This window comes from Megalobrama amblycephala, linkage group LG19 (genome assembly GCF_018812025.1).
Source record: "Megalobrama amblycephala isolate DHTTF-2021 linkage group LG19, ASM1881202v1, whole genome shotgun sequence".
NCBI classification, from domain to species: domain Eukaryota; kingdom Metazoa; phylum Chordata; class Actinopteri; order Cypriniformes; family Xenocyprididae; genus Megalobrama; species Megalobrama amblycephala.
In genome coordinates this window covers 938,243-950,324 of record NC_063062.1, presented here as the reverse complement: position 1 = coordinate 950,324, position 12,082 = coordinate 938,243, and the positions used below count along the sequence as shown (strand labels likewise).

General features: G+C 37.9%; 1 protein-coding gene across 3 annotated transcripts in view; it reads right to left on the bottom strand.

The window, feature by feature from the left end:
- The window catches only part of LOC125254628 (transcription initiation factor TFIID subunit 4-like), a 118,171-nt gene that overhangs the window by 71,920 nt on the left and 34,169 nt on the right, over positions 1-12,082 (bottom strand). For all 3 annotated transcript variants that reach the window (XM_048169319.1, XM_048169318.1, XM_048169320.1), the window contains 2 exons: positions 5,506-5,636; positions 1,931-2,056 (listed from right to left, as the gene is read on the bottom strand). In XM_048169319.1, the coding sequence (XP_048025276.1) occupies positions 1,931-2,056; positions 5,506-5,636 (257 nt within the window). The remainder of the gene's footprint in view (positions 1-1,930; positions 2,057-5,505; positions 5,637-12,082) is intronic.

Below are 12,082 nucleotides of genomic sequence, written 5' to 3'. Positions count from 1 at the left end.
GAACCCCAATGATTGCTGCTCGCAGCTATATTTAATCTTTGCACCTGTTAGTTAACAGAAAAACAGTTAGTTCACAGTGCATTAACAGATACAATTTTTGATTTTAGAAATGTTTTAGTAAACGTTCAAATTAAGATTAAGTAAGATTATTAAATGCTGTAGAAGTATTGTTCATGTTACACTCTGAAAAAAAGATTCAGTGGGGTTCTATATAGAACCCTAGAGTTCTTGATTCAGTTTTAAAGAACGCTTTATTCCAAAAAGGTTCTATATAAATGATATTTCAATTTATCTAGGGATGAAGTGTGTTATGAGCTGTTTAATTTAAAAATGAATTTAAACAAAATTAATTATTTAAAACTAAATCCATAACATGACCCAATGTGAAAAATGTGAAAGGTTCTATATATGAAGTGCCTGACGGAACCCTTTAAGATTCTATTTAGAACCTTTTCTTCTAATAGTGTAACTAATGTTTACAAATGGGACCTTACTGATTCATTCCAGTTTCCAGACTACACTGGCAGTGATTTGTGGAGTTTAAAGAGCTACAGAAGACACATTTTTGATGCATTTGAGCTGTAAACACACACCATGTTTCACTGATCGCATTTTAGGCTTCAGCGGAGTTGAAATCCCTCACAACCCTGATACTTAAGCTTGCGTAACGTCCCACCCCGGCACAAAGTCACGGAGGTCGGCATGGCCATTCACACTCGCATACGAGCTAAACTGTCTCGTTTTGGCTGGCCAGTGGAAATATAATCTAGCTACGGCATAATAACGGCATTAGGCCGAAGGGAGGCGAGACTCTGCCGTGCGAGGGGGTCTTTACGGCGGGTCATCGTCTCTGAGCTAAATGAATTAATGACGGAAACGAGCAGAACTATTTCACTGCGGTGCTCCGGGCGACGGGTGCAGGGCAGAGTGGACGCTATCGCCTCTTTAATTGGAAACTCCATCGTCTGGGGTTATCAGGGGCTTCCAGGATCAGTGCTGGACGCTGGAAAAGAGTCTCACATATAAACTTTGTTCAAACATCCTCAGATCAGTTGTGGGATGATGTCTGAGCATTATGAGCTCTTTCAGTGCCAGAGATATTGGGCATAATTCGTGAAAAGCATTTCTGAGTAAATCTCTGTGTCAATAAAAACATTCTTGGGTAACTTGCTTTTGCCAATTGATTTCATTACTATAATTCGATATCTGCAAATTGGCAAAAAAAAAAATTATGCATAAAAATAATGCAAGCAAAAAAAGTTTAACACAGATATTAGAGTTCTGTGATTTGATTTTTAGTAGTTTTTGTAATTTTTATTAGTTTTAGTTTTTTTAATATATCAAGTTAAACTAAATGAACATGAGAAATGTTGCTTTGGCAACTAGCTGAAATAAAATAAGTTTAAGTTTTTTTATATATACATTTTATTTTATTTTAGTTAATATTTATTTTATTTTAAGATTCTGCGTCAATAAAAACATTCTTGGGTAACTTGCTTTTGCCAATTGATTTCACTACTATAATTCGATATCTGCAAATTGGCAAAAAATGTTCATGGTTCTCTGATGTACATGCATGTAAACCCATTCTTTTTAGTAATAAGTGTTTTATTTTAAAATGAATTCTGTTTTAATATTACATGATGATTTCATTAAGTACATTTTCATCAATTCATGAATTGAAGTTTGTGAAACCCTGCTGTATAAGATGAAAGAAAAATAACACTTTATTGATTTATTGGTCACTATATTTTGCATGATATTTTGACTAAGCAGAAATTGTTTATGTCGACAGATTTTAGAACATGGTTTACGTTCGATGCAGTCATTTTAAAATGAACAGGCGTGGGCCATCTAACTCATTTATTTGTCCAGTTTGCAGCAAGGTGAAGAAATCCTGAGCTTCTCCAACATTTACGTGAGAGATTACCTTCGCCGCTCGGAGGAGAATCTCTCGCTCTCGCTCGTCTTTCCTCTGCTTTTCCATCCGTTCCAACTGCTCAAAAAACTTGAGCTGCGAGCGCGCGTCAGACGACTGCTCGTACCACTCGTCTTCCTGAGGAGACACAGAGAGAAAGGGATCGTGAGATGCTCAACCAAAAGTTCTGATACTCGTAAACACATTTTAACTTATTTATGAGTGTTTATTATGACTCAATGGTGATGAAAACCTTCTTCCTAGGCAGGTGAGACGGAAGTTTATGGGACTAACGCAAAAAACATGTTTACTTCAGAATGCGACCTGGATTGTTTTGAGCACTTCCTGCGCTATCCCTGCTTCTTTTCATTTTCTGACAAGCTTGTCTCTCCTCTCATCCCTGTCTCCATCTCTCCTGTCCTTTGTTGGCTATGAAGTCAGGACGATCTTGTTTTTTGCTGATGTCAACAGAGTTTCTTCACACGGGCGCATGGCTCATTTATAAACCGGAGAGCGGCAGACGCAAACCAACAAAACAAAAAAGCCACAACACACACCAAACAGAAAAACAGAAAAACAAAACGTGCGTCCTCTCCGCTAAACTACTCGCCATGTACACAAATAAACAGCTTTTAAAAGCTCCTCCACCTGCTTTTCCTCCTTTGTGGGTTTGTTTTGTTCATCTTGGGTTCCCGTTAATGCGAGTCTCTTGAAAGGGCGCTACATTTAATGCGAGGCGCTCGACTGTTCGGTTAAAGCATGTGTTGGACTCTCTGGCTGTGGGTTTGAATATTGAATTGTTTACCTGGTGCTTCTGTCTCTTTGTCATTTATGTGCCCAAAAGTTTCCACTTCAACAACACTTTACCATACGACTGTGTGTGAACTAACAATGAGCAGTACTACAACATTTATACATACTAATGCATTCTAAAAGATGCACTAGTTTATGCATAATGAACTAACAATAATATTTATAAACCATAAAAGGAAAGTTCATCTAGACAAACTTTAGCAAACCTTACAATCAGACGGACAGACAAGTTATTCAGTAAGACAGGCAGTCAGATTGCTAGGCAGTTGCTAGGGTGTTACTGTACAAGGTGGTTGCAGGTGACTAGGTGACTGTTGCTAGGGTGATAACTGCTATGGTGTTGCCCAGTGGTTTCTAAGCAGTTTGAGTCATTGATATCGGGTGCTGCAAATGAGTTAATCATGCTCTTTATGTGTAAATGAGTTCTTCTGTTACTAAAGTGATGTAGGTGGTTGCTATGGTGTTGCTAGGGTGTTCCGAGATGGTTGCTCTGGCATTCTGGGTGGATGCTAGAGTAATGTGGGTGGTTGCTATGGTGTTACTAGGTGGTTGCTAGCATATTCTGCATGGCTGCTAGGGCATTTTGAGTGGTTGCTGGGGTGCTGCCAAGGAGTTCTGTATGATTGCAAGTGCATCACTAGGCAGTTGCTAGGGAATTCACTGTGATTGCTAGGGTACTGCTTGCAGTTGCTAGGCTGTTGTGGGTGGTTGCTGGAGCATTGCTAGGCAGTGGCTGGGATGTTCAAGATGGTTTCTAGGGCATTCTGGTTGGTTGGTTGATTGAGTGTTGCAAGGCTGTTACTAGAGTGTTGTAGTTGGTTGCTATGGCATCACTAGGCAGCCTGGATGTTTCTTTAGTGCTTGATAGAGTAAATGTCGGTGGTTGCTATGCTATTCCTAGGTGGTTGCTAGGGTATTGGCAAAGAGCTCTGTATGGTTGCTAGGGCATTGCTAAGTGGTTTCTAGAGTGTTCAAGATGGTTTTTAGGGCATTCTAGTTGGTTGCTTAGGTGTTGCTAGGTGGTTGCTAGCGTATTAAAGGTGGTTGCTAGGGCATCACTAGGGTGTTCCAGTGGTTGTTAGGGCATTGGTAGGTGGTTTCTAGAGTGTTCAAGATGGTTTATAGGGCATTCTAGGTGGTTGCTTAGGTATTGCTAGGTGGTTGCTAGTGTATTCAAGGTGGTTGCTAGGCGTTGTTAGGGCAACACCAGGCAGCTGCTAGGGTGTTCCAGTGGTTGTTAGGGCATTATTATGTGGTTTCAAGAGTGTTCAAGATGGTTTATAGGGCATTCTGGGTGGTTGTTTAGGTGTTGCTATATGGTTGCTAGTGTATTCAAGGTGGTTGCTAGGGCATTGCTAGGGCACCACTGGGCAGCTGCTAGATTGTTCCAGTGGTTGTTAGGGCATTGCTAGGTGGTTTCTAAAGTCTTCAAGATGGGTTATAGGGCATTCTGGGTGGTTGCTTAGGTGTTTGCTAGTGTATTCAAGGCGGTTGTTAGGGCGTTGCTAGGGCATCACTAGACAACTGCTAGGGTGTTCCAGTGGTTGTTAGGGCATCGCTAGGTGGTTTATAGAGGGTTCAAGATGGTTTATAGGGCATTCTGAGTGGTTGCTTAGGTGTTTGCTAGTGTATTCAAGGTGGTTGTTAGGGCGTTGCTAGGGCATCACTACAAAACTGCTAGGGTGTTCCAGTGGTTGTTAGGGCATTGGTATGTGGTTTCTAGAGTGCTCAACATAGTTTATAGGGCATTCTGGGTGGTTGCTTAAGTGTTACTAGTGTATTCAAGGTGGCTGCTAGGGCATCACTAGGCAGCTGCCTGGGTGTTCCAGTGGTTGTCAGGGCATCGCTAGGTGTTTTCTAGAGTGTTCAAGATAGTTTATAAGGCATTCTGGGTGGTTGCTTAGGTGTTGCTATATGGTTGCTAGTGTATTCAAGGTCGTTGTTAGGGCATTGCTAGGGCATCACTAGACAACTGCTAGGGTGTTCCAGTGGTTGTTAGGGCATCGCTAGGTGGTTTATAGAGGGTTCGAGATGATTTATAGGGCATTCTGTGTGGTTGCTTAGGTGTTTGCTAGTGTATTCAAGGCGGTTGTTAGGGCGTTGCTAGGGCATCACTAGACAACTGCTAGGGTGTTCCAGTGGTTGTTAGGGCATTGGTACATGGTTTCTAGAGTGTTCAAGATGGTTTATAGGGCATTCTGTGTGGTTGCTTAGGTGTTGCTATATGGTTGCTAGTGTATTCAAGGTGGTTGCTAGGGCATCACTAGGCAGCTGCTTGGGTGTTCCAGTGGTTGTCAGTGCATCGCTAGGTGTTTTCTAGAGTGTTCAAGATGGTTTATAGGGCATTCTGGGTGGTTGCTTAGGTGTTGCTATATGGTTGCTAGTGTATTCAAGGTGGTTGCTAGGGCATTGCTAGGGCATCACTAGGCAGCTGCTAGATTGTTCCAGTGGTTGCTAGGGCATTGCATACACAAATACACAGATGAATAAATACCCAATGCATGACTAATGTTAACATATAGAACATCATGTAAAGTGTTTCTAAATAAATCATTGTTGCTCTCTTCAAATCTCTGATATTTTAGCATATATTTTAAGTGTTGAACAGCAAATGATTTCCATGATTGAATTAGTTTTTGCTGTCAGCAGATGAATGAAACAATGTGTTTTTGTGACACTAAATGATGTTTGTGTCATTTGTAGGAAAACTATTTACAGCAACACAGAATACATATATAAATAAAAGCCTCTTGAAGACTGATCCCATCTCGTACCTTACACGAGTCCATTCTGTGCTGGGCGATGGAGGAAACTTTCTCCAGCACCGTCCTTAATCTGGACTGGGTGGCGTGAGAAATGAAGTTCACAGCCTCCAGCGGTACGTCCGTCACTCCAAACTTCTTAGCTGAAACAAGAAAGACAGATGTTATGAAAATATCAATAATCAAACAAAACACATCACCACGCAGATGTTTGGAAGGAAGTTCAGCGAGAGAAAATTACATCTGTCCTATCTTATAAATCCCCCACAAAAAGGTCCAATATGTGTTGAGAAAATAAAGGGTTGTTATGGTGAACTGACACGACCTGCATTTAAAACACAAAAATGCTGAGAGGTAGTTTTGCAGCTTCTGTGGCTCATTTTCAAACCTGATTTCCTGAAATTTCAGAAAATTGAGTTTGGATGAGCCTCTGTGGTTTGGAAGGCCCGCAAACATGATCCAACCACCCAGAAGAGCTCAGGAGACTTAAATCAGCAACACTGTCTCATTTGTTTCTTGTAAAATTTGTAACGAAAAATAAACAGACTAGTGCTCAAGTCAAATCGATTGATTGCGATTGAGATTATATTGAGATCTTTGACTTCTGATTGCAGATATTGGGATCTTGGCAAATCTGAACACAGTCTGTGAATTTTTTGAGAAACATAAGACATTACGAGGGTCTTTTTATCAGGAGAAACATCTGAGAAACAAGAGCAAATGTCTGCTATTGATGTTTTAATGTGATTTTTCTTTCCTATATGAAAAAGAGAAGATGGGAAAAGAAAAACAGCTCTTTCACAGCTCTTTTTGAGTTGACAACTTTTGCTTTAAAGGATAATTAGTGCCGGAGTTTATAAGAACGCTGCAAACCTTCACAGCGCTTCTATCTACAACATCCCCATCTTTAATTTGCTATTAACATAAGTTCTTCTTCCACTGTTATTTTAAGAAAATCACACCAATTATTTAAATCAGCCGCTAAACGTGCCGAGAGTGTCCTTAATGACTTCGAACGAGATCTTACAAGGGTAAAAAAGAAATGCTGAAAACATCTTAGGAAAGTCAAAACATGAGGAGTTTCTTAAGGCCACGGCTCTTCAAAAAAACACAAGAAAGATTTAGATGAACTGAAGAATTTCTATTCAGTCCAAAAAATAACAAGCTGCGTTTGCAGAGCATAAAATCTCTGGTTAATCTCCTAATGCAGGTTTACCTGTGTTAAAAATTAGACTGGCAGGCTTGGTCCGCTCATGGTGATATGCATGAAGTATATTTACATTTATGCATTTGGCAGATGCTTTTCTTCAAAGCATCATGCATTCCCTGGTAATCGAACCCATGACCTTGGTGTTGCAAGCCTCATGCTCTACTGTTTGAGCAGGAATGCACACACAAAGTAAAAAGCATGCAATTTTTGATTTCATATAGGTAAAAGACATGATAACTGTTTAAGAAAGACTGAGTGGATATGAACATTGTGTATGAGGGTGAATCAGGGCATTCGGTGTTTGTGTGCATTGTGTTTTGTTGGGTTGTGTGTGTGCATTTCTCTCAGATTGAGCCGAGCTGGCAGGATTTGTGCCTCCCTTGGTTTGCTGTCACCTAAGAGTTCTCCAGCAGCCCATCAACGACACCACACCACACCGCTGCGGCCCAGCAGGGGGCGCTTCGTCCTCCTACACACACTCCTGCACCTTTGAGAAGAATTACACGTTTCTAACGCACAGCGCGCTCCCAGCGGCAGCTCGATGCCGACGCTAACGCGCGGTAAAACAGATAACCCTAGGGCTTCTGACGCTTAACTGAGATCTAATGTGTAGCGAACACAAGGGTGACAGAACAAGTGCTAGTTTAAACTAGTTTGTGAGGAAACTTTCTACGTCCTTCATACAACCCATAAGATTCTAGTCTGAAAATGTTGCATTTTGTGAGAGAAACCACAATTCATTTAGCAGTAAATTAGCTTGACTCATCTGAGATGTGAAGTTCTTCTGTGGCATGTGATTTGTAAAGTATACAAAGCAAATCACAAAAGGAGAATCAAGTGAGTGAATGAGATTTTTAGATTTTAATGAGGTTTTAAATTATGTGTTTGGGAGCGATCCACCTGAACATCAGTCTACTGCTCGATATAAGAATGAGCTAGAAACCTCATTTTGGAGACGGTAAGATTTTTTAATGTGTTTGAAAGAAGTCTCTTCTTCTCTCTAAGGCTGCATTTATTTGATCAAAAATACAGTACAAATTGTATTGTAACATTTTAAATGTCTTTACTGTCACTTTTGATCAATTTAATGCATTCTTAATTACTAAAAGTATTAATTTCTTTCTTAACCTTTTCAAGCATAGAGGTCACTGCAGTGGACAGCTATTCAAAAAGCATTTTCTTGTGTTTGCATGGGTTTTTATTGCATAGTTGCACATCAACCTCTACCAAGTGGCAAGCCGTTGTATGTCTATTTTTTCCCCCTCCAAACCAAGATGGCCGATGGCCATTCAGAACTGCCAAGTTGCTCCAGAATATCCATCCATTAGTTCTATCCTAAGAGACTTGTGCTGGTAAAAAAAATGCAGTAGCATCAAGCAATATCTAATGAGTCATATCACAGTTAAATTTTCCAAGTATTGATTTTAGATTGGTTGAAAATTCTGATTAATCATCTGTCCACTAAAGTGGTCATCATGCATCAAAAGCTATATTTCAGCTAAAATTCATACTATTACTGTGACAATTTTTAAAAATACTTCATCTACAGTAACTTTTTTGACTGTAAATAAATGTATTTGTGTTATTAGAATGTCATTTGTATTAACATCAAAAATGTAATGTGATTACATACGTAATGTACAAGTAATGTGTTACTTGTAATGCATTACTTGTTACATCAAAAAAGTAATCTGATTACACAATGCATGTTATTTGTTATGCAATACTTTACTCATCACATTAAAAAAGTAATATGATTATGTAAAGCATGTAACATGTAATGTTACTTTACTCGTAATATCGATAAAGTAATCTGATTACGTAATGCATGTTTCTTGTAAAGCATTACTTTACTCCTTACATGAAAAAAGTAATCTAATTATGTAATGCACATTACTTGTAATGCGTTACTTTACTCCTTACTTCAAAAAGTAATCTGATTACGTAATGCATGTTACTTGTAATGCGTTACTTTACTCGTAACATCAAAAAGTAATCTAATTATGTAATGCATGTTACTTGTAATGCGTTACTTTACTCCTTACATCAAAAAGTAATCTGATTACGTAATGCATGTTATTTGTAATACGTTACGTTACTCCTTACACCAAAAAGTAATCTGATTACGTAATGCATGTTACTTGTAATGCGTTACTTTAATCGTAACATCAAAAAGTAATCTAATTATGTAATGCACATTACTTGTAATGCATTACTTTACTCCTTACATCAAAAAGTTATCTGATTACATAATGCATGTTATTTGTAATGCGTTACTTTACTTCTTACACCAAAAAGTAATCTGATTATGTGATGCATGTTTCTTGTAATGCGTTACTTTACACTTTGCACCAAAAAGTAATCTGAATACATAATGCATGTTATTTGTAATGTGTTACTTTACTCGTAACATCAAAAAAGCAATCTGATTACGTAATGCATGTTTCTTGTAATGCGTTACTTTACTCGTAACATCAAAAAGTAATCTAATTATGTAATGCATGTTTCTTGTAATGCGTTACTTTACTCCTTACATCAAAAAGCAATCTGATTACGTAATGCATGTTTCTTGTAATGCGTTACTTTACTCGTAACATCAAAAAGTAATCTGATTACGTAATGCATGTTTCTTGTAATGCGTTACTTTACTCGTAACATCAAAAAGTAATCTAATTATGTAATGCATGTTTCTTGTAATGCGTTACTTTACTCCTTACATCAAAAAGCAATCTGATTACGTAATGCATGTTTCTTGTAATGCGTTACTTTACTCGTAACATCAAAAAGTAATCTAATTATGTAATGCATGTTTCTTGTAATGCGTTACTTTACTCCTTACATCAAAAAGTAATCTGATTACGTAATGCATGTTACTTGTAATGCATTACTTTACTCTTAACATCGAAAAATGAATCTGATTATGTAATGCATGTTTCTTGTAATGCGTTACTTTACTCTTTGCACCAAAAAGTAATCTGATTACGTAATGCATGTTACTTGTAATGCGTTACTTTAATCGTAACATCAAAAAGTAATCTAATTATGTAATGCACATTACTTGTAATGCATTACTTTACTCCTTACATCAAAAAGTTATCTGATTACATAATGCATGTTATTTGTAATGCGTTACTTTACTTCTTACACCAAAAAGTAATCTGATTATGTGATGCATGTTTCTTGTAATGCGTTACTTTACACTTTGCACCAAAAAGTAATCTGAATACATAATGCATGTTATTTGTAATGTGTTACTTTACTCGTAACATCAAAAAAGCAATCTGATTACGTAATGCATGTTTCTTGTAATGCGTTACTTTACTCGTAACATCAAAAAGTAATCTAATTATGTAATGCATGTTTCTTGTAATGCGTTACTTTACTCCTTACATCAAAAAGCAATCTGATTACGTAATGCATGTTTCTTGTAATGCGTTACTTTACTCGTAACATCAAAAAGTAATCTGATTACGTAATGCATGTTTCTTGTAATGCGTTACTTTACTCGTAACATCAAAAAGTAATCTAATTATGTAATGCATGTTTCTTGTAATGCGTTACTTTACTCCTTACATCAAAAAGCAATCTGATTACGTAATGCATGTTTCTTGTAATGCGTTACTTTACTCGTAACATCAAAAAGTAATCTAATTATGTAATGCATGTTTCTTGTAATGCGTTACTTTACTCCTTACATCAAAAAGTAATCTGATTACGTAATGCATGTTACTTGTAATGCATTACTTTACTCTTAACATCGAAAAATGAATCTGATTATGTAATGCATGTTTCTTGTAATGCGTTACTTTACTCTTTGCACCAAAAAGTAATCTGATTACATAATGCATGTTATTTGTAATGTGTTACTTTACTCATAACATCAAAAAAGTAATCTGATTACGTTATGCACGTTACTTATAATGCATTACCCCAACACTTCTCATTTCAGATGAGATAATAAAAAAACACCTCACCGCTAGGTTTTCTCAGAGGAGAGCTATGGTAGAAATGTGGCCATCTTGAACATAATCAGAATTATCAGCTAATAAGGGTAAATAAACATACTCCAGTAGACTGGAGGGAGCATGAGCGTTTTCTACATAATCTGAGTTGGGTTTCTACAGTTTTACCTTGACATGTTGTAGAGACAGAGGTGTCAAGTAACGAAGTACAAATACTTCGTTACCTTACTTAAGTAGAAATTTCGGGTATCTATACTTTACTGGAGTAATTATTTTTCAGACAACTTTTTACTTCTACTCCTTACATTTTCACGCAATTATCTGTACTTTCTACTCCTTACATTTTAAAAATAGCCTCGTTACTCCTATTTCATTTCAGCTTGTTTTCATTCCGGCTTGAAAAAAACAACTATCCAGATAAATCGCACCATCCGGATAGAGTGAATTTGATTGTGGTTGGATGAGAATAAACATAGGCTATACCATTCTGACACCCTATTGGTTTGTACGTGATCCATCACACCTGCACATGACACAAATCACGTCACACTCCAGCAAGGACGACAGTGTTGGGGGTCGTTACTCAAAAAAGATTATTTATTAAAAGTTATTATTTCTCTACTACTGGCTCATTTAGGCTATCAAACGGCTGTTTTCTCTTCGTCCTCTGCAAATTATGCTTGGTAGTTCGGTAGAGAGACGTTTGAATAAATTAGCGTATACACCGGTTTTTAATCTTTTTTTTTTTTTTTTTTTTTAGCGCGACCCTTTTTATTTATATGACCCATAGTCATATACAACCATGTAGCTAAACATGCCTAAACGAATTCATTTAAAACGAAACTGAAGGTAAACCTGCGTTGCTCTCATGGTGTTATACCTCTCTCTTTCGGTGAAGTGGAGCATTCTTGCTGAATGGCACGGATTGCACTACGAACTATTGTACATTTTATATGTTTGTTTTTTTTAAACTGTATTTTATTTTTTATAACGAACAAGCTGCGATGTCACGTTTCCAGTGCTTTGTTGTGTGTGCGTGAGGCGCGGGCGCGATCAAACAGCTGTCTTTGCCAGGGACTTGTCTCATCGTCATGGCAACGGTTCGTGGCCAGGTTAGATTACGTCAGGCCCTGCGTTCCATTCGGAAGGGCTCATCCCTGTGCCCTAATCCCTTCAAAGGGTTTACCCTCCGGAGGGAGAGCTTCGAAGGGATGAAGGGTGTAGGGGTCAAAAATACTCCTTTTTTAGAACGCACTTCTGCGTCATCTTAACGAGACAGTCAAGGGGGATAGATAGCGCAAGCTGCGCCCTTTGTTTAACGTTAGTTTAGGCCTATATATTTATTTATTTTTGGTTTATCGCACCATAATGTATATTGTGTCTATGTATTTGAAACATTTGAATGGACTGATAAAGC